Source organism: Channa argus, chromosome 13 (genome assembly GCF_033026475.1).
Source record: "Channa argus isolate prfri chromosome 13, Channa argus male v1.0, whole genome shotgun sequence".
NCBI classification, from domain to species: domain Eukaryota; kingdom Metazoa; phylum Chordata; class Actinopteri; order Anabantiformes; family Channidae; genus Channa; species Channa argus.
The window spans coordinates 3,129,369-3,153,143 of record NC_090209.1 but is presented as its reverse complement, the minus strand read 5'-3'; the positions used below and the strand labels follow the sequence as shown (position 1 = coordinate 3,153,143).

Below are 23,775 nucleotides of genomic sequence, written 5' to 3'. Positions count from 1 at the left end.
GCACCAGAATGAGTGAAGAAAACAAATAAATATTGCAGGTTTAATCAGTTGCTAGTTTTGACCTGCACTGGTTGGCCTGCAAAACTCAGCAAGTTCTAATCTTTCCCACTGTGGACGTCACAACTTGTGGGACCTATGCTGGGAAACTGGCTTCAGTTGACCAATCGCTCACGCAAATAAACAGTACACCTAGTTTTGTATTCAAGTCTACGTACTTGTTATTTGCTTTGTGGGTGAAATGACAAAATGAAAACAAGTCTACACCCTTACAAAAATTGCATTTTGTCCAGAATTTCACTTGTAAGCTGTTCATTGTTAATGTGTTATGGTCATGCAGCTTTAGCTTATGGTGGTAGTGAAGAAGCTTCACGACCAATCCAGTTTGAGACTGGTGGTTGGTCCAATCTCTTTAAATCAAACCAACATATTTCTACAACTTTTAGATGATTTCTGAAGATCAGGACTGCAACATTTAAACCCCAGTTCCTCCAGTCCAGTTTTAATATACTTGCTGAACATCAGCATGTTAATATCACAAGTGTAATGCGTGCTGACATTAGCACTTACTGTCGATCAAAGAACCGCTGTGCATTGCACCGTGCTGGAAACACATTGCAGCCAGTGAACACATCAGTGAACCTTAAACATCTTACTATGCCAAAAAGGCTTATCAATCTGCTGGGTTAGGCCTTTTAGCTGTTCCAGAGTCCAAGTTAAAGAAAAGAAGTGATCAAATGTTTTGCTGTACTGGCACCTCAGCGCTGGAGCAATTTTCAAGTTAGTACTCAATCTGTTGACATTATCTTAACTTTTAAATCCTATTTTGGAGCTCAGTTTTAGAAACTCACGTTCTTGGCTGAATGCTAGAATTATTAGATTGGAGATGCCAGCTAATGTGTAACAGTTTTCTTTGTATTTGCTTTACTGTATATATGATTTTTCAATGCAACTTTCTTCTAAGCTGTTGTTATAGCTAAAGCGAAAGATGTGACGGCAGCTTATCACAGTGAATATGAAAAACCAAAACTTTCATGTTTGTTTTATTATAATAACCAAAAGGCCAGGAGAAAGACAGAAGGACAAGGTTGTATTTACTTTTATTTGTACAACTTTTCTAAAGAAATACATCTGTTTAGGCACTCACTTGGGTACCCAACCCCCAATTGTGGACAAAACCCATGTCCCTATAACATAAATCACAGCATGTATGGGTAACTTGGTTTGAGGTTAGGTTTAGGTTAAGGCTCGGGGTGTGACATGTAAGTGATTGTTACTGTAAACCTCCAACAAATCTTTTTAAGTCAGTGAAATGTCGTTCGAGGGGACAGAAATGCAAACGTTTGTGCGAGTGCATGTTTAACAGTTGTGTTATGACATACTGGACTCTGAACATCAACAGTTTATTAATGGTGTCAAAGTTGGCCTGGCACAGAACAAAGCCATTGTTCTGTGCCATTGAGATCATTTCGGGTCAAGAGAGAAGCTTAGAAACAAAGATCATCACAGGCACCAACTAGCCCAAACTGTCCCGCTGAACCTGCTCCAACCCCTCCAACTGAGATCTGGGGTCTTGGGTAAAATGACAAAACAGACATGTGTTTCCAACCTCTTTAAACTGTTTATTGTTCCATGAGTCTTCTGAATAGACAGAAACACACAAACACACATTAAGCAAACAGTCTTGGTCATCCTGCCTGTTGAGGCCAGATAAATGCTGAGGGGAAACAGGCTGCTGGGAGGAGTGAGTTCCACAGAAATAACAAAAACTTCTCAGAGCTATATCATGTCAGTACTCTGGCTCTGATGTGGAAACACAAGTATGATTCAAATTCTTTACAGACATGCAAAAATGTCTATTTTCCTCATTTCACTGATCCAACAACTCAAGTCTACCACTGTCAGCACCTTTCTTTCTCTGCCTCATTAGTAGAAACAGAGTGAATATTCCAATTAGGAACTGTCACATCACTGTGCCAAAGGCATCCTCACATGCTTTGAGCTGGAAAGATTTGACAGAAGATGAGAATGTTTGCAGTCAATAAACAAAAGCCCATTAATCAGGTGGAACTGTCCCAGATGGCTCATGAAATATTAGATTCTTTGGAGGATGGATTGGTACTGAACTACACTGAACTATACTTTGAAATAAATTTAATGTAATTTTTGACAATTTTGTCTTTTTTTTTACATTTATTTTTGGTTGTAGTCAAATTGCTTTGCTTTGTGGACATTTTTATTTCTTTACAGTCACTTTGCACCTTTTTGTCAGTAAGAATTCTAGCAGCGACACCTCAGTTCTTCTGGATTAGAAGTAGTTATAAACCGTCTGTGGGTGTGACAATGGTAGGATCATGCTGCTTTGTTTAAGATTCGCATTCACAGTCCTATGTCGCATTCCTTTTCTCTCTTTGGCTGTAGTCTTTGCAGTGTGTTCAAGTGCCACTACTTCGGCCAAACAAAAGCTGGTGTGAGGTTATGCAACAGTCGGCCATCATCGACATTAGTTCATAGATGTCAGCATAGTTTCTCCCTTTAGTTCAAAACGTTTTGAGACTCATCCAAGTAGCTTTCAGTCTAAGAAACAATGGCCAGTAATCCCCCCAATGTGACAATCCCTTTTTAAGGGTACAAGGGGTGGAAAAGTTGTGAGTCCCCAACCCCCACGCTCACTTTCTTTATTGTCTGTATAACAACCCCATCAAGTAAGGAACAAAACCTTAACAAAGGTGGCATCCTAACATCCTGTCTATTGTCCACCTCATAAATATTTCAGGTCAGAGGAGAAACAAAGACCACCCTGGAAGATAAATTTGCAGTCCTAGCCAATCCCTCCGAAGAAGATATTTAGATGAGAACTATAAACATCTCATCATTGCAAGATTCATACAGCACACACTCACAATACAAATTAGATTGATTGAAAGGCAAAAGGGGCACCATGCTGAAAGTACTTACTTACCCCCCTATATGTAATGCAGTTATAAATACATTATTTAGCTATACTTTACCATATAGAAATATAATTTGCCATCTAATTTAATTTGATTGCTATCTACCATTTGTCTGCATCAAACCCACTCTCGAACTCAAATAATTGCTCTCATTCTCAATTTGTGCAATAATCACTCTGTTTCACAAATGGGGAGAGACAGAGAACAATTTCAACATGATGTTTTTTACAATGTATGAGGGTGTGGATACAAAAAAAACCAAACATCTGTATAATATGATGCAATAAATAGCCATCCAAAAAGTACTGCCTTCTGAAAATGCTCTGCTTCATTTCCTAAGATATTTGAAAGCTTTTCTTTCTCATGTAGCAATAATGGTGACAGATTGCTAGACTTTAGAATAACTTACTGTAAAACAGATGAAAGCAAATTATTCTTTCTACTGTGTTTGCTTATTATTTACTTAATATTAGTAATAATAGCGCATTTTATGATATAAAAAGTAAAACGGTATATAATGCTTAAACATCTAAAGACAATCTCATAAGACTGATTTTGTTTTCCATATTAATTGCAGCTCGGCATCGTTGAACACAGCGCAAGCGTCTCTGGCCCCGTGCGAACGTGCGTTTCGTCAGATTCCTACAGTCTCCCAGAACAGGGCGTCCTGTGCGCATGCGTGGAAATTGTTCGCACACCACGTCGACGTCATTACCGTCATCATCAAAGTTGTCAGCGTTGGTAGTTGAGGTGCCGCCGCTGGTCCAACGTGTATACGTTGTTGAGAACGTGGACACCTCGAACGACCCCTACACACGCTGAACCGAGCTTTTCACCGGACACATGCGACGCTGCTGAAACCCTGCGGTAAGTGAGCGTGCGGTGAACTAATAGTTTTAATGGGTTGTACAGAGAGATGCGGCTGATGAATAAATCTTCATTTATTCCTTTCACATCTCAACATGTGTTTCGTCGCCAACTAGCTTTTAAATTTTAAATTGGCTAGCTCCCCTCTTCAATTAGCTTCACGTGCGCTCTAGTACCTCTAGTACCAGTGAGTCAACTGCCCTCCGTGTTGCTTCCATTGCAGCGAGGCGCACGTGATTGAAGTAACTGGTTTCACAAGGCCGTGTTGAATCTATGTAGGTTAATTCATTGTGGTGTGATGCTTTGTGTTGCTATTTTTACACAAGAACACGGGGAATCTGCCTCGTCCTTTTCCGAGGAAACGGCGGTGCCCTTTAACAACCCGTGCTAACCGGCAAAGAACCAAAGCGTAACCTTATCTTCCGCGATGAAGCGCAGCGTTCTTTCCACAGCTGAATTTTGTTTCACTTGATGGTTCTATGAAGCTCCGGACTAAATTGATGGATCGCACGGATACGGACAGAACATCGTCCTTACAGCTTCATAATGCTTAGTGATGTCTCTGTAACCTGGGGAATTTCCATAAGAGTGGGCAGAAAGTGAGTGAGTGATTTTTCTTTGAGTGGCGACAGGGTGATGCACGAGACGAGCATAGGCTCTGGTTTGATGTTGAAATCTGTGTATCTGAACTATGACCTTTATCGGTTATTGATGGCGCTGCCTCAGGAGGTCAACAGTAGTAGAACATAATGGATAAGGGTGGTGTGTAACTCTACAGCTTTGGTGTAGCAATGCCATGAGCAAAAAGTGAAATACTTTTTTTTTTTTTTTTTTTTTTTTTATTCTTTGAGTTCTGTCAGCCATTCACATTGCTATCATTGTTTTAGAAGAGCTGAACTACAATGCTTTGCCTTTCAGTCCTAATTTGACTGTTCGGACACCAAGCCAGTGTCAAATAATTAGTGCCAACAACAAAGTCCAAATGCACAGGATCTGTAATAAGAATAAGTACCCAGTTGATTTGTGTGATTAGGTTACAACAACTTTATTTCTTCATGATTCATGGGTGAAATAGCTATTAATTGTGTCATTCCTCTATGTCAAATGAGACACGGGCTGTAGTTTAGCCTGTACACTCTCCTCCTTCTCTAGTTAAGTCACCTGCATGCACATCAGACCCCCCTTGGCTCCCTGTCCAAAATTAGAAAACGCATTTCCAAAAAAGCACTTTAAATACTTGTGCTCAATGACTATAAAGGTCGGTCTTCTATTTGTCGTGCACATGGTTGTTACTGTCAGTGACAAATTTTATGTGGTGCTAAAGCAGTGGCCAATCAAAGGCTTGAAAGCTCAATACAGTCCCTAGGATTTTGGTAGAAGTGCTCCGACTTTGTCACACAACATTGTCTTTAGGAAAAATGAATCGCATTTTTATTCGTGGAACCTGTTGTAGCTGAGCATAATGATTAAGCATTGTAAAAAGGGCCTTTAAAAAGATGCCAGTCTTACTTCCTTGTGGTCACGACAACACCATGGCTAGTTCCAGAGGATAGAAATGTGTGATCAGCTCTTTAGTGCTGACCCTGAAGGAACCTAATTTGTGGTTTCTTGTTTAGTATGTGTTCTGGCACTTGACTTTGGCCATAGCACCAACATGTCAGTGGTACCTCTTGTGCAATTTGTATTATGCCTCTCTTTTGCCTAATCTTTGTCATGACTTGTCAGAGACGAGGCTCTGCACGGAAAAGTTTGAACTTTTTTGCTTTCTTACTTTCTTTCATACTAATATTTTGGTGATTGTTGGTTAAATGTCATGATCGGAGAAGCAAATTGAAATTAAGATCTAGATCATTTTAGGTGCATCAATAAATATGTAGAAATGTGGTTTTAAGGGTATAAGATTGAACTAATAAATAAGAGGGTTATCTAAATTGACTACAGATACAGAGAGGAGAGGATTTTTTGTTTGTTGTTTTTTTTCTTTAAGTTCTGTTTATTAATTAACAAAGAGGCAGAAGTAGGATCAGATGGGACCAAGTCCAGTCTTGAGTGTCATTTTTTGCTGTTGTATGGCAGCTCAAAAAAGATAAATCGCTAGAAGCAAAAAGGTATTGTCAAGGTATACAAAAACAACATGACAGGTACATTACTTAACATCAGTTTGGAATGTTATTAGAACATTACAACAGTACTTACCTGTTCTACAAAAGCCTTTCATCTTATCGGACATGATTATAGCTAGCGATCATGATTTACAAACTCAAAAAGGCTGCAAAGACACTGTATTCATGAGTCTTCGTGTTCAGCTTGATGGTGTTTAATGTTTACTATAGATATTATTTCAGAGATTTAAGAAGACACATTTGGTTTGGGATGAGGGCACTAGGAGTTCAAAAATGCCAACTGATTTTCTAGGTTTCGGGAATAATTTCTAAAGCACTCTATTGGAAAGAAGCTTTTAACTGCAAACTTTATTTGAAAGAGTAGCTGCAGAGCAGACTGGGTTTAATCATATCTGTTGAGGGAAGTTCTTAGTTCACATTAAAGCTAAACAATTCATTCATTATAAGTACCTGACTGGCAGAAAATGAATTGGCAGCAATTTATGACATGACTAGTTTGAATGTAAAGTTACTGTGGCTAAGCCGCAAGGTAAATTGGTGAAGACAAAATAAATGTGGTGTTCAAAGAGCTTAAATAGGATTTAAATAGGAAATCCAAAAATGTGTGTGTAAAACCGTATTGTTTATATCATTCTTTAATTCTCATGAGTTTTGATTTTAGAATAAAGATGTTCCAAAGGCACAGTGACTTCATTAAATTACACTTGCTTATTCATGGAAAGAAAGACGTGTACCCTTGCTAACCCCTTATCTTCCTTCCCCTCCCAGTCCTCAGATTTCGATGGATGACTGCTGTATCCTGTTATTTATGCGCAATTTGGGAAATCCAGCAGACCAGACAGGCAAAGCATCATGAATCATAGATGTTTCGGTGTTTACCCGTGTTCGACTTTTCCGGTTATATGTGAAATGGTATAAAACCTGTTACTATTTGTGTTTGTTTTAAACATTTTAGTTCCAGAAACTTTCATTTGTTAAGGGAATATCAGGTGACTCTAGTCCCTCTGTGGACTTTGGTAAAGAGAGCATTTGTTAATGTGGAATGAATGACCTCTTTGATAACTCCTGCAGTTAAACTGTCCTGCTTTAGTGGTACACACACCTAACTACACTGCAGCACAGAGCACTTGGACCTCAGGGGAAATGGCAACAGAAACCACTAGTGACACCTGCTTCCCATGACAATGGTTCGTGAATATCCCCTTTCTCCTATGAACGGTGTTCATAGCTTCATGTTTCTTATGATAAACTAAACAATAAAGAAACCCAGCTTCACGCACAATGCTAGACACTGGAAAATCTCATGCACAACAGGTCTGCTACCCTTGTTAGATTTGAAAAGCTACTTTTAAACTATCGCTGTTAAGTCAAATTTGGGACCTCACTTCATGTGCACGGCCTGTGTGTCATTCTAAAAATGTTCTTTAAAAAAAAAAAGTATTTTATTGAGAGGGTCCTGCTAAAAATAGATGCCTAGTGCAACCCAGATATATCTGGTTATGGCCACCTCTCCTCCCTGTCCTTTTCCCATGTGTAATGAGACACTGGTTTGTCTCTGTAAAGTTGGTCCTTGGATAACCTTTTACTTTAAGTTCGTAGATCGCTCCTGGGCATTTGTCAGTGAGCACAGGTTATTAAAATAGACAAATGGATTTAAATCTGGGTTATTGTGAAAAAAGGGTTAAAAATATTGCTGTTACTTCATTGTTTTCGATTGTGCCATGTTTATGGGCAGCTTAACAGTAATTGAGTGTGGGGTTTTGATCTTGGTCATTTTGAATGACCTTTCTCTGTGGATTTTGCATGTCCTCCCGGGCTTGTGTAAGTTTCCCTCCGCAGTCCAAAGACATGCACGTTAGATTGACTGGTGAATCAACTGTATGAATGAATTTCTATCTCTGCATATTTGGCCCTAATGCAGGTATTTTGATTTTGGCTGTGCTGCAGGTCTAGGGGTAGTAAAAAAACAATGTGAAAACTGAGTGTTCCTATTTGATGTATTTAGTTTCATGTATAATATTTTTCAGTTACTTAGAAATAGTTGCATTTAACAGTTGTCACTGTTGCAAAATTGGACAGTTAGGTGACAGTTTTTGTGAGCTATTGTGACAGCTATGTTTTTATCACTAGGTTTTTTTTTTTTTTTTTTTTAATAAATGACACCAAGGCATATTGATGTGTCCATAGCCTAAAATTTAACCCCAAGTCTTGTCTTGTAAGAAACATTTAATAAGGTTATTTCAGCATCATATCTTGAGTTGTATAAGTCTCCTTGTTATGACACTCACTCCAGTAAACTTGCATATCTAAAGCAATAAAGGCGTATTGAAAACGTAAATGCCTGTATGGGTGTGTTTGCCCTGTTGCTTAACGTGACCTGAAAAGCATCGCGCACACAATTGGAGACTAGAAGTGGTGTGTTTTTGTTTTGTTTTTTTCTTTTCCTTTTTCCCCAGATGCAATAAGCAGCACATAGTGTGTCTGTGTGTGAGGTACTGAAAAGACGAACTTGGATATTTGTGTAAATTCTGAGCAGTTTTGAGCTGCTAATTTAAAAAGAAGAAGAAACCTCTAATTTCTGAAGAGCATTTCCTGTGTAAGATGATGCAGATTTCTCTTGGAGTGTTTTGCCAGTACCAAATGAAGGTTGGCTGCAGCATTACTCCTGTAGTCATGACATTCCTCTTCAACACATAGGCCATGTTGTGACTGATGGCCAGATCCAATGCTCCCAGTTCACTTAGCACTTGTGTGTAGGGCTATAACTTTGGGGCTTGTTGTCAGTGAATGTGAACCGTTTTGATCAGTAGCACATTCAGTTTGCCTTCCTTGTAAACTGGCTTTCGAGCTGCACTGACAGCCTGAGAGAGAATGCATGTGTTCAGCCAAGCATGTGACGGTGTGAATGCCCGTGCTGAGTTCATTGGATGACAGACTTTGTGGCAAACTGTTAGCAACACAAGAGGGACTGCAGATCTTTGCCAGTCGTACTCTATGATCCTGAGACAACCTGTCACTACATAACTGTACTACTAAAGTCACACCCTTCCAAGGACATAATACATTAAAGGTCAGGGCTATAGTGTTCACACTAGAATGACGTTTAATTTCGCGTTATCCCCTACTTAAGCTGCACACACCACACAAAAAATTTTGAGGGTGATTTGGTGTCTGGCTAGTGTTTAAGAATTGATTAATAAAAAATGAAGGCTTTCCATCTGAACATAAATTCTTTCTCTCTTCGAAAGCTTTAACCTCAGGGAGTGACATTTCAGTATTTTGTGACTTTTTATGCGTGTGTAACAACACACTCATACAGTCTGCGTTTATTTCCGTGGTGGAGTCTCAGCTTCCTTGTTCTGCATGTAACCGAACTGAAGACTCACAGTACAGTATACAGAAGAGTGGCCAACTCACAGTAAAACTGACTGTTGGGATTCATGTCAAGGTCTGTGATGTTTGCCAGCTGTGTGGTTGCCATGAATGTGTGGTATTTTGTCTGCGTCAGAAAAGACGAGGAATAAGAAGGAAGTGGAACTGCCTTCATGCTTGTGCACATTTGTGCGTGTGCCGAATGTTTCTAATGTCATCCGTTTGACTGGTTTAAAACGCTACACGCACCAGCATTTTCTGACTGTTGTCTGATCAGCATTAGTGTGTACACAATAAAACAGAGCGAGACAAACCATTATATTGATGTAATTATTAATTCAGAATGGAACATTGTCTTCCAAGCTTATGAAAAACGGTTATGACCAAGCAGAGACGTGTGGTTGGAATCTTTAAATATACATATTTAGCAATACAAAACTAACTATAATGGCTGCTATACCAAACAAAATAGCTGAACTAACATGACGAAGCAACATTATGAGTGGTAAACACATTTACATTGTTGTTTGGCAAACAAGTTTCTTCAAAGCGAGTAAGGTAAGCAAAAAAAATCTGTCAAAGAAAAACATAGAAGCAAAGTGCTATGAGTAAAAAGTTTCCATTTCCTGAGATGCAACTGCAAGATAGGACTGTTGTTGTATGTGTTTTTTTTTTTTTTGCATAGGACTCTGATAGGACTTTGCTTTGATGTTTTCTCCTTGACTTAGCTTTTTGCTGCCTTGTACCTCACCTGTAAGTCGCTTTGGATAAAAGCGTCTGCTAAATGAATAAATGTAAATGTAAGTTCTGGAAGGGTTACACTTTTTTTGGGGGGAGATCTGCGGGATCTGTTTGGTTAACTCATTCCACCATCATGGGACCACCGAGCTGAAGTTTTGCTTGGGACATCTGCGATTGTCTAATCAAAAAAGTTAGGCTTGTGCTTTTAGGGAGGTGTTGATTCAACTGTGTGTTGATGGCTGACGCCTCTCTGATATAACTTAAATGGAATAATCATCTTAAATGAAATGTGCATAAAAAGTGGTGAGTGGAAATGGGGTTGCTTTTCAAACACTACACTAGCTAGAAGATAATCAGAACTGTAGATTAACTGTAGGTTTAATCAGCAGTTCATTCACACTGCACTGCCTGCAGTTTTGTTTTTGTATTTATTTATTTATTTATTTAGAAAATCCTGCTTAACATTTTGTCACCAGTTATGCATTTACATTGGCTCTGCTTTGCTGCTGTGCAATACAAAATCACATTTTGCTTGCTGTGATCTGGTTTAATTTAGGATTTCTATAAGAGTTGGTGAGTATTTTTGAGTATTCACTGTGTTTGCATGGAAAAAATGAACTAAAAGCTGCACAAAGCTGAAGAGATGGGTTGTTATCAGTGGTATTCCAATATGTTCTCTCTACTCTTGGTTTTAGCACTAAAGACTAGTTAAAGGATAAATCACCAAGGAGTAAGCCTTTGAATCTGAGAAAAGATGGAGGGGGAGGGGGGAACAGACCTCACAGAAACTTTGGGCATAGCAAATACAAAAATTTGGAATGTCTTGAAAAATAAACCACTGGTGCACTGAGCAACATGCAAAGAGCTGGTTGGCAGAAGCATTGCAAGAATGATGAAAACCCTTTACCCTAAAACTGTCAGTGATATCACTAAATGCCACTACAGAGCAGGGGTTGAGGTAGCACAGTCCAACATTAGATGCTATTTGGGGGAAGAAAGGATCTGCCCATGAGCCAGACCATACAATCTGTGAAGTATGGCTGTTTCTGGAAGATGGTAGCATGATTGTTTACAGACAAACCTTTCATCTGTAAATGATCAGAAATGCATCAAATACATGTGAATGAGTTTCATGATGCAGCATTGATCCAAAACAAGGACTTGCAAGTTTAAGTTACTTTAAAACTCTGTTCTAATTTTGCTCACTTAAACTTTGGCTTTAAATAAAAGCTGACCTTCTGAAGCTTCATCCATATCCATCTTTTGATCTTAAATTCAAATGTCTTCAGTGTGGGACATGGCAAAAACATTCAAATTGGCCATGCCACTTTAGAAGCCCTTTATGTAGTGTTTATTAGTTTTAAACAACATGACCCAACAGTAGTAGTAGTAGTAGAGTTTGGATCTGGGGGGGTAGAGGCGCTAAGTGTTGGTGGAACGAAGGTGTCTTGTTGTAGATTGCAATGTGTGAAGTTCCTTAAGATACTGTGGGGCATTTCCGTGGATGCACTGGTGGGTAAGTAGACAGACTTTGTAATCAATGCGAAGGTGAATGGGAAACTTGATCGCCAGGTTGTTAACAGTTGGAGAGGTTAATGGTGCGGCCAGAAAAGGAAATGCAATTAAAAGGTGAGGAATGAAGCTGATGGGTGGTGCGAACTAGAAGGGCTTCGGTTTTGGTGCTGTTCAGCTGAAGGAAGTTCTGTCATCCATGCCTTAAGGTCCTCCAGGCAACAGGTGAGGGTTGATGGAAGTGTTGGTGGGGTCAGGCTCAGTCTGACGTAGAGCTGAGTATCATCAGCATAGGGAGACTCCATGCTTGCCAATGACTCGGCCCAGTGGGAGCATGTAGATGTTAAAGGGTTGGCTCAGTGTAAAGCAATGTAAAGCGCTTTAAGTGCCAATAGGTAGGATAAGTGCAGACCATTTACCAAGAACCGACCCCTGTGGCACCCCACAGATTAACGTGTGACAGAGATTTGGCGTCCCCTAGGGACACACACTCAGCTCTATTTGTGAGAACGGAACCAAACCATCCCCAAATGAGTGCCTGAAAATCAAACGCTATGCAGCAGACGATGAAGGAGAATTTTGTGGTCAACTGTATCAAAAGCGGCAGTGAGATCCAGAAGAATGATAAGAGATTGGAAGCCCTGGTCAGCAGCAATTAGGAGGTCGATGGTGACCCTGACCAGGGCTGTCTCTGTGCTGTGGGAGGGGCGGAAGCCGGATTGAAATTTTTCAAACAGATTGTGTCTTTTGAGGTGATCCTGGAGCTGGGCTAAGGCAGCTTTTTCCAAGACCAAGAAGGAATGGAAGATTGGACATTGGACGATAGTTTGTCATGACCTCAGGATCAAGGGAGATCCTGAAGTCATGTCAGTCAGGTGTAAGTCCTTCTGTGGTTTGTAAATGTGTATTCTAGTGTCAAGGCCAAAGACCCTAACAGTAGCAGAATGGATGGTAACTTGCTCAGTACTATGTGAGCTAAAAGGGAAAAAAGTCCTTAAAGAAGCTGTAAATGTCTCATTGAAATGTAAAAGTCTAATGAAACACTGATTTCACAATAGAGACGAGTTTTGTTACAAGCTGCTTTGCTTGGAAGAGCAGCCTGTGTGAGACGAGGTTGTTCTGTCAATGCTCAGCCACTGGTGGTCACACAAGCTGGTGTTCTTCAGGGGCTGTTTGTGTTATTTTTACACTCAGACTGCACATTGCCTATTTTTAGATATGATTTAACTTTAATAAGGTTTTCTGCTAGCGTTTCTGAGTGTAATTACTAGGGAACTGTTTCTATGTGTTTGGATTGCTAACTTTTTCCAAAATGGCTCATCGTGCTCTGTTCTCTGCTGGTCAACACTGGCAAGTATTTTGTTACAATGTTCATTTACAGAGAAATTTCGCTTTATTAATTTATTTTATCTGTCCAAATGTGTTTTGACACACAGTTTTATTTTACTTTTTATGTTAGTCAATCTTTAAAATCTTGTTTTAATAAAACTATATTTACAGTAATTTTCCTCACTTGTTAGCTGTAATTCAGTTTGGATTGGAACTACTCTCCAATATCATCCTTATTTTTTTTCCATTTTTATTATTATTATTATTTTTATTTATTTATTTATATATTTTGCAATACACAGCAAATTTACTTTTTTTCACCCTCTTTCACCATCTGCCTTTTTTATACAATCTCTCTGCTTTGTTTCTCTCACAGGTTCTGCTCGATCAGCTTGTCAGACCTTTAATCCTCTAAAGGTCAGCGGTCCTCCAGAAGTCTCCTTTTCCTGCTTCATTGTCAACGTGTTTAAGCAAATATGCCTGCAGCAGTGGGTGGGCCAGTGGGATACACTCCTCCTGAGGGTGGCTGGGGCTGGGCAGTGGTGCTAGGGGCCTTCATCTCGATTGGCTTCTCATATGCCTTCCCAAAATCTATCACTGTGTTCTTCAAAGAGATAGAAGTCATCTTCGATGCCACACCCAGTCAGGTGTCCTGGATCTCCTCCATCATGTTGGCTGTAATGTATGGAGCAGGTAAGTTTTATGAGACCAGATATCATTTTTACTTATTTTTTTCTTTGCATATGAAAGAAATCATGGGAACCGTGCCAAAAAAATATTTTTTATTACATGAAAATCATACTCGATTTCAGGAATGTTTTTATTTCAGGTCTCTACGGAAATAGTTTTGGATGAGTTACAGATCCGGAAGCAGCTGTTTTGATTTAGTGCAACCTTAACTATATTAGCTTTTTTTTTTATATGTAGCTTGGGGTCTGCAATTGTGAATTGTTTCATAAATTATTACTCTGTACTTGTGTTGACTAAATCAGTTAACTTGAATCTATTAAATTTTAGAAATTACAGAGAAAGAAATGCTGTGGCACTTTTCTATTTACTATGAAATCTCTTAGTTTTGCCTGAAAATTGAACCCAAAATAAGATGTTTACTGTTGGACAAGGAAAAGCAGCAAATTCTCATCTTTCATCCTACATTAATTCAAAGCGGTAATAAAAACCAGCCTTTTTCCTGCTTATATTTTCTCTCTCCACATGTACACTATCACTTTCCTACATCAGAAAATACACTTACTGCTGATGAATGAGCACATGGGACAATATGAGTAATTGATTCTTTGCTTGCAGGCGAGCACTGAAAACGAGCACACTTGTATTATAATTTGACTAAAGTTGCTGGAGGGAAATGCAAGGCAATCGAAAGCACACATTGATGTGAGTAAATATTTCTAGCAAGTGTACAGTACACTTTAGCAGAATGCATTAAAAACTGCACTATTAAAAATATTACATCTAAACGAGGACAAAAGTAGGTACGTTAATGAAACTTTTTCTTGCAAAATTAAGATTTCAGTTTTCACTACAATAAGACTATTCTAACACCGCTGTCTTAAATTAAATGTAGATTAGTATGTGCATAAAATGGTACACAGCAATGACGCGACTGGGGTGTGGGAGACGTAGTCATAATCGATTTACGTAAATACGTCGACTAGCATAACGTGCATCAACGCTTAGTAAATGGGAAGTAAAATTGTCAGTGCTGCCACATATGCCTGCAAACTATAAATTTCTGAAACCATTATTTCAAAAGCTACGACGGCTTTGCACCATCACAGGAAACGCACACCATTAGTGAGCTGTAACAGCCGAGAAGTGTTCAATCACCAAGTTAATTTGTACGTTACTGTCGGGGGCTTTGATTGGTTTAGAGGCTCACTGAAGGCCCAATCCTTGTCATAGATGTAGCTTAGATGTGGGGTTTCAAAATGGTGGTCATCACTGTGTTTACTTTTCATATGCAGCCAAGACAACCAGGGAAACAAAGGAACACTCTGCAAACATTATAAAACTTAAGATTTACTGTCTCACTGAGTATGAACTATTGTTACATTTTGAGAAACTGTTGTTGCTGGCATTGGAATCATGAGGATTTATGCTTTCTAACAAGGTTTTGCTTGGTGTATACTGGTACATTTGTAACAAAATTCAGGTGATTGTGTCTTTGTCCCATGGGCAACCCAGTGAATAATAAGGGATGGAAAAATAAGTGAACATTGCCCACAGACGTCGAGGAATATGCTCCTTACGTTTGTCACTCTTCTGATATTTACATCTAAATATTTTAAACCGCATATATCTTATTAGCATCTTATTTTTCAGTGTCATCTTCGTTACTAGATGAGCCCTAACATTGCGATAATCTTTGGATACAGTACTTTTGAAGGGGATTGTATGTACAAGTATTAGCTCCAATAGATGGTCTGAATAAATGCTAATGTTTAGCAGGCATAATTTTCCTGCTCAGCATTTTAGTTGTGTAAGTGTGTAAGCATGCTTATTGGTTAGGATTGAACGACATGGGAGACTTGAATAAGCCATTTAATAATTGTTGAATTATTTCAGTCTTTATCATTGGACTGGATTCGAGAATTGGAAACTTATGCTCTTTCAGGTTTAGTTTCTCTCAGATGCACAGAACCACATGCTTGCAGGTTTATATAGTAGATTTTCGTATTGAGAAGAGAGAAGTGCCAAGGGAGGAACCGAGGGGAGGAGTGAAGTTGTGTAACAGGATTTTTACATTTTCTTCCTTCCTGGTTTCACAATTCACCTTTTAACAAGCATTATTTGCATGTACAGGATTTGCTTGTACTGTACTAAGAATAAAGTTCTAAGACTTGTTGACCAAACCTTGGCATAATTTACCAATTATATTACTCACTGACTGGTTACACATGAGACAACGCACGTACACACAGACACACTCATTACTTCTTTGTGGTTGGATGACGTCTGTGACTGAGTAATTGTGCCAGTTAATGCACAGGATGCTCTGCATGTAGTTAAATAGGAAAGAGGGTTTGTGAACGGTCTAGCTTTCACATAAACTACCAACAGATTAAAAAACAAGCATGTTCTTGCTTTTTAGTTAGTAAGAAGGTTAAGGATATGAGGCAGTCTAAAGGAGTGTAAGTGATCTTGGCTTTTTGTAGACAATTTTACAAAATTCTAAATTAAAAAAAAAAAAACTGTCAAAGTAATTGAAATTAATTAAATGTAAAATTTACCTACCAGTTTGTCACTAGGCAGAAAGCACAAAGTAGCTTCTTTAGCACTTTTCCAGTGAAAACAGATGCCTGCACTGAACACAAACCACATGATTGGTGATCCCAGACGGGAAATGTACAGTTCTGACTGTTAAACAATGAGCTGAAACGATATGAAGTTCTAAAGCTAAGAGGAGCCGGTAAACCTCTGCAGGTTCATCACCCTTCGCATAGTTAAAAGGTTGTCTTGGTATTTACTATTGTGTCAGTTATAACCACAAGTTATAAGTGTTTTCCATATGTTCCTATAAGTGTTTTAAACATTAGTGAATGCGTTTGAGGATTAAGCAGTTATTAGTGCTAAGTCTATACCTATTAGTCATTTAGCTGTGGAATGCAGTGAAAGGACTTTAATTCTTGGTTGTGAACTTTAACGTGTTTAACCCAACAGAAGCTGAGTCTGTTTTCTGATCAGTTCTTTATTTCCAGGTGTATATTAGACTTGATAAGTTTCAGGAACTAAGATGCTTCAGTGCAGTGATGACACACACACTAATTTGCTAAAGTCATATAAACACTGCTTTTAAGTTTTGTTGTTGTGTTGGTTTTTTTGCCCTCCATCTGTTGAATATGAATCTACCCAGTAGATGTTAGCGTAAAGGCTGGAAACCAGGGAAAGCAGCCAACCTGGCTCTGTGTAAAGTAAGAAAACTATGCCACCGCGTCTAAAGTAACAAGGCTGTGCTCAGACTAACAGTAGCCCTCTGTGGAAACCACAGCAGTCTCGGATAAATGAGACAGCTGCATTGTATCCACAGAGCTAGTGTCTGGTTTAAATAAGCAAATCATCTCTTGACTCCAGCTTCAAATGAAAGGGATATTCATTTTTCTCATCCAGCATTTTCCATATTCCAAAATGTTAAACTGTTCTGTTTAACGGGCCAGTCCAGCTGGAGCAGTGTTGCTCTGGGGGTAATGTAACTAGTGGAGAACTATTTGGGGCAAGTCCAGTCAGCCGTTTGTCTTGTCCCTGTTCTATTTTGTCCTGGTAGGACTAACTCATTACCAGCTGCCTAATTCACAGAATAAAACGCTGAACGCTTTAATCTAGCCAATAAGAAGCAAGCATCTCTCCTAAAAGTAGCAGCTCGTCACATACTCTATGGGTTTTTATGGGAAATGTTCACTTGTAGATGAATCTGTGTGAAGCTGAGAACAGCTCTTTTCCTGTCCTCTACTCCTCTGTCCTTTATTTTCCAGAGAGCAAATGATGATGGGGGTGGGGAGTGAAGCGTTTATATAATATCTGAGAACACAGCTCACTGCCCTCTTTGTGTGTTGCTACACAGCAACAAAGACTATCACTACTTTATTTACTTACTATTTATATGAGTGGATGGTGTGTCCTTGTAAAGGTTCACGTTTGTGTTCAGGACAAATGTATGATGAATATTTTTTAAGTTGACCATGACCTGCTTTTTCTCATGGAAACCCACCCCTCTGACCATGGCTGGCTGCCAAAAGAGGCTCTGTGCTGGGCAGTCGGACACAACACAGAGATGAGGTGTTTCGGGGAGATATTTGGTGAGCGAACGTCCGTGCGTCCAGAGTGCCCCTGGCCTTCATGATCATCTGCCAAATTTCAAGGGCAAAGCCACCATGGTCTGTGAAGAGCTCCGGGGGTTGTGAGGAAATGGATGCCGGCTGAGAGCACCCTGTCAGGGATTTCAAGAGCAGTCTGTCTCCTAAGATCATTCACATTTTATCACTGTTATTTTTATATACCTGCTCCTGGGAAAATGACAAGGGGTCATGTGCTGGACTCCTTTTTTGGGAGTAGTATTAGTCACAGAACAAATTCTTTTTGTCTATCTTTGGAGCAAATAAAGTATTGTCTAACTCGGGGCAAGAAATTCAGTGCCAAAATTGCCACTTATTTTGGTTCAACATTATTATGTTTACTATCATCAAAGATTTGTCTAAGGTGACCACCTCAAGGCTCCTGTTTAGTCCAACTAGCAGTGCATGATACGGGTAGAGAGACTTATTTTTTTGCTTGCTTGGAAAGTAATTGATAATAAAAAATAGTACCTATTAACTGACTAAAGCAGCGATTGTTTTATCTCTTTACACATGCAATTCAGCAGTTATGGCTGAGGAATGGTTATCCCCCTCTTTGTGTCTGTACTTTCATGCAGAATGTACATGGAGTTCTTACATGGGTCGTATAGGCTGTTACTTTGTATTCACATCCAGCGGAGCCACTGTCAGCCTGCATTCATGTGAAGGCCCATTCATAGTGAGCCTGGCATGCAAGCAGACACGTGAACTTCTCCTCTCCCTCTTTTCTCTTCTCTTCTCTGCAAGTGGCAGAGGATGATGGATGGGATGCATGAACTTGCAGCACTTTGATCCTGGTCATTCGAGGAGGAGTGTCCTCTAGGAAACTTGAGCGTGTGTGTTTATTGAATGCCTGGTTTTGATTTACTGAGTGTGTGGTTTCAGGGTTTAGGGAAAAGTTGTTGTTGTTTATTTTTTTCTCTCTTTTGGGCCCAAATTAAAAAGCACTTTCAGGTTGTATTTGGCAAACGATTGTGTTTCTGAATGTAGGGTTAGTGGGTTATTATAATTGTATTTTTTTGTTTGGTTTTATAAATGCATTACAGTGCACTAGATTTGAAAGGTTACTTTCAAATGAAGTAACCTTATTCTGTCTTTGTTTCCTTTTCTCTTTATTGTCCTTATCTTATCCGTGTGTGTTTTTATTTTTTTAATAAAATGCCACACACTGCCTGACACCTTTGTGCTTCTCACTTAGTCCCTTGATTTCTTCCATCCTAGCGCCACCTGCTGGTCAACATTCAATAAAGCTGTTGAACTAGACTGCATCCATCTGGTTCACTGAGCCAAAACATTCCCCCCATTGTGGTGTTTATCAATATGTATATGATTGGACGGCAGTATGAGATATTTATCAAATAAATTCATTACTAATCAAGGATGTTGACCCGCTGGTATTTGTTATGGTTCAAGAATCTATGAAAAAATTGAATTAAAAAAAAAAAAAAACCAACACAGCAGTGCTGTGGTCTGAAAGCCACACTCTTTAAATGATAACATTGCTCTCTCTTCAGGTCCAATCAGCAGTATCCTTGTGAACAAATATGGCAGTCGACCAATCATCATCCTTGGTGGTTGTCTGGCAGGGTCAGGACTCATTGCAGCCTCATTCTGCAACACAGTGGGACAGCTCTACTTCTTCATTGGAGTAGTGGGAGGTCAGTTCATTTGTATGCAACTAAACCAGCTATACTTATTTTAAGCTGGCTGTTTGTTCAAGTCAGCATCAAAATATACAGAACAATCCCTTCTATCTTTTGAAAGCAGGTGTTGCAAAATCCTAAATATTGTCTTTTAGATACAGAGGGATATACATGCTTAATATTAGTACCAATCAAAATATTGCCATTAGCTTTTCAAAATATTCTTTAGAGAATTTCCCTGATTTTTACAGGGTGTCACACATCTGTTATGTTTCTCTGTATTTGGTCACTTGGATGCACCCGAGTGATGTTTTGAAGTCGAGCTGCTTGATTAAACATCCAGCTGTTAAAACAAATGAATTTAATATTACAGTAATTGTGTTTGGGTCCACTGGATGATGAACATGTCTAATATGGACTCTAAGCTCTGCTTCACCATATTGTGGTGCAAGGTTGCTAGAAATGTAATAGCCACGTTTTGATCAAGTTATGTTAACATAAAAACGTTGGCTTTAAAATGAGTCACTCCTCACATGACTGTATTCTAATTATCCTCTCTGTCTCCAGGTTTGGGGTTGGCATTTAACTTGAATCCAGCTCTAACTATGATCGGTAAATACTTCTACAAGCGGCGGCCAATTGCCAACGGCATTGCCATGGCTGGCAGCCCGGTTTTTCTATCGACCCTGGCACCTATTAACACCTGGCTATATGATGAGTTTGGGTGGAGAGGCAGTTTCCTCATCCTGGGTGGACTTCTGTTCAACTGCTGCGTGGCCGGCTCCCTCATGCGCCCCATCGGACCCAAACCTCAGCCGGCCAAAGCTGATCCTGAGGCCGCTGATGTCAAGGCCCCGGACTCAGTACAGCCCAAGCCAAAGAAGACAGTCTTGCAGACCATCAACTCCTTCATCGACCTGACGCTGTTCAAACACCGTGGCTTCCTCCTGTATCTGATGGGAAACGTCATCCTGTTCTTCGGCCTCTTTGCTCCACTCGTCTTTCTCTCTAATTATGCCAAGAGTATTGGCATCAGCAAAGAAAAGGCTGCCTTCCTGCTGTCAGTGCTGGCTTTTGTTGACATGTTTGCCCGGCCATCCATGGGCCTACTGGCCAACACCAAATGGGTTCGTCCAAGGATCCAGTACTTCTACGCTGCCGCTGTCCTTTACAATGGAGTGTGTCACGTGCTGGCACCACTGTCAGTGGACTACACTGGATTTGTGGTCTACGCCATTTTCTTTGGTTTTGCATTTGGATGGTTGAGCTCAGTGTTGTTTGAGACATTGATGGACCTGGTGGGAGCCCAAAGGTTCTCCTCAGCTGTCGGTCTGGTTACTATAGTAGAGTGTGCACCAGTGCTGTTGGGCCCCCCGCTAACAGGTAAGGTGCCCACCATGCACAGAGCTACTTTTGATGTGTTAAGCATGTACTGTTGTCTTGCTTTGTGTTTAACAAAAACAATCAGGGCTGCAACAAATTTCTGCTTGTTTTAATGATCAATCTACCAATTAAGTATTGGAAAAGAATTCAAATGTGAAAAGACAGTTTCTTTAAAACATTGCAAGCCAGATGTGGAACAGCAGCTCAGATAGGGATGACACAAAGCAGCTGTATTATTTTGCCACTATGATCAAAATTGGCAAGAATTTGATCTGAGTGCACCGCTTAGAATTTATGTGCGTGTGTGTGTCTAATCTATCTAGTTTTAAAAGTAGCAACTTGGCGTGCAGCTGTGAGAGAGTGACAACTGAGAAACACAATTCTGATTTCTCAATGTTAAATCTGAATGTTTTCTCTCTTGTCCACCTCCAGCGAGTTTGTATAACACATACAAACACTACAACTACACCTACATATTGTGTGGCATCATCCTCATAATCGGGAGTCTTTTCCTCTTCGTGGGAATGGGCATCAACTACCGCCTGCTGGATCGTGAAAAGAAAGAGGAGGAGAGAAAAGAGAGGGAGCAGCCCAAGGAGGAAGCTGCTGCCATGTTAGCACCTTCCCCCTCAGCGAAATCAGGAGAGGAGGTGGAGGACACTGCAACAGGTGTCACGCTAGATGACGTGGCCAGGATGGATGAGGACACTGTGTAGAACATTAAAAAGCATATTCAAGGTGGACACACACAATGCATCACACACTGTAGAAACACACATGGAAGTTGCAGTTACTCAACCAACTCACGTCGCCTTTGTACACAACCGTGCAGTTATTAAAAACGTGTTTTGTTTTGGGTATTTTTTTTTTTTTTCTCCCCCTTTTATTGTAAACTCCTACTGACCGTCATGCTCATCATGCAGTGTTTCACTGTGTTGACCTCTTGTTTTGGTATTTGATGTGCCTTTTTTAAGTCCTCTAGAAGCACATGCACCACTTCTATTACAGCAGCAGATAGACGCACAATGCAAATCCAGTAAATGAGGACTTTATTCTCAGGGTCGTCTTACACATCACCTGGCCTTGATTTAGTCAGATGGAGTCTGGTTGTCAGTTTTAAACAATTTGTTACAGTGCGTTAGAGATACTATACATTTTCTCTTGTAATTGTAGAAACACTTGGCATTGGTTCACTCCGAAAATGGCTGAAAATGAAAGGACACAGTCATGTTAAGTATAGTTACGGCGTCTGTGCACCTTAGTTTAGAGTGTGGAGTTAGTACTTTTTCCTTTTTAACTTTTATGCAGATCTGTGCTAAGGGACACAAACAAACTTTAAAGAAAGAAAGAAATTAGTCACTTTAACACCAAACATGGGTCTCAGCAGTATTATTTTGAATCTTTTAGTCAAAGAATGTAGGGCATAAAAACTGGGAGGTATTTAAAAACGCAGATATAGAAAAGTAAGGATTTGAGAGAAAACTAATGTGTGTGTTGTGCTTGTAGATATGAGTGTAGTTGTGTGAAACTTAGCAATATTATACACTAAATCCAGAGCAGCTCTTTGAACATTGCTGTCTCAATTTTTTATGAAGAGACACATTTCAACAAATACCCCAGCAGTGCATCTGCTGAAGGTGCTGCTCACATTACACCACACACAGGTTCATAGGCAATAACAGGCTGTGACACCACACTGACCAAATTAGAAAGAAATCTTTCACTAAATTGCACCTAAATCTAATTTCTCCTCATTTCAATGAGCAGACTCCCAACACCCATTTTCTGAATAGTAACACAGCCTGGTTTACAGTTCGATTAACAAACTATAGGGACAATGACAATCTGATTTTTTTTTTTTTTTTTTTTTAAACATTTCTAGGGCATTTGGGTGGTAGGATATGCAAGTTTGAGAGGAAGAGGTGTGTCTGTCTGTTTGCACTTCATCAGACAGGTTTAACTGAACCCAGGATTTATTTTGTTTAAGATTCAGTGACCTGCAGTCCATTTACAGAGAAACTGTACAAATGCACTGTGTACTTACTTTATCAGTCACATATACTATGTAGTATTTGATTGTTGGAGACTATAGGGAACAGAAGACATAGGAAATATTAGCCCCGTCAGCCCGAATAAGCTTTTTTCTTACTGGGAAAATAAACGGTTTTAAACAATAATCTTGTGCACAGGATGTTATAAGGTTTTAGTCTCTCAGATACTGCTTGGTATGTGGTTTAAATTTGCAACAGTGATTTCGAAAACTCTATGACTAATAGTTTTGAGGAAGATGTGCTGTTTTTACCCTTTAGACTTAAGCCAGTTGAAAGCGAGACGGGACAGCAAATGCAAAACCTGGAGATGAATTATAAATGTGATTTGGTCTTTACAATGAGATTTATTAACAAAACTAAAGAGTTCTCATTTGTATTTAATTAAGACAGAAATGTTTAATAGTACTCTTTCTAATTCTGATCTTTGGTTGGATGCTGAAACACGTTCCTTCCTGGTTTAGGGGGAGGAGGTCCATCACATTTTCTTTGTATTGGAACGCCTTGAATGGGTGCACGTTACCTTTTGATTGACCAAATGTTTTCAGACCAGTTACATGCAAAGTCTTGTGTGAAAGCAAATGCTTGATTTTAACAGTCAGTGTTGTTCATGTTGATTAGTGTGGGAGAACAGTTTGTCATTCGACTTACTTGCATGTACTTGAATATAGACTGAATCTCTGGAATAATCCACAGGTCCAGTTTCAGTCTGAAAGTAGAGAAATGATCTGCAGACAGGCTTATCTGTTTCCACATTCCCCTGTTCTAAACTTCGATTTTCCTTCAGGTAATATTGTTTGCTGTCAGCCAATAGACGAGCATGATTTTACTGTAATTTATGGACTCAAATCTTCAATTATTTTGATCTTTTTAGATGAGTTAGTGAAATGAAGAGGTGATACTTGGGAAGACTGCAACAGAACCATTTTATTAAAAAAGTGAATGTTTTCCAGTGCAGG

At 39.5% G+C, this 23,775-nt stretch overlaps 1 protein-coding gene across 3 annotated transcripts; it reads left to right on the top strand.

Moving 5' to 3' along the window:
* Positions 1-334: 334 nt before the first annotated feature.
* LOC137139377 (monocarboxylate transporter 1-like) lies at positions 335-22,626 on the top strand. 3 transcript variants are annotated; one of them, XM_067526533.1, is made up of 6 exons: positions 335-777; positions 3,529-3,818; positions 13,272-13,588; positions 19,257-19,400; positions 19,953-20,768; positions 21,201-22,626. In XM_067526533.1, exons 3-6 carry the CDS (start codon positions 13,372-13,374, stop codon positions 21,482-21,484), a joined length of 1,461 nt encoding a protein of 486 aa, XP_067382634.1. In that variant the 5' UTR covers positions 335-777; positions 3,529-3,818; positions 13,272-13,371; the 3' UTR covers positions 21,485-22,626. The 3 variants fall into 3 exon arrangements, with proteins under 3 accessions (XP_067382634.1, XP_067382635.1, XP_067382636.1); XM_067526534.1 differs by lacking the exon at positions 3,529-3,818; XM_067526535.1 differs by lacking the exons at positions 335-777; positions 3,529-3,818 and adding an exon at positions 4,065-4,417.
* The last annotated feature ends 1,149 nt before the right edge of the window (positions 22,627-23,775 follow it).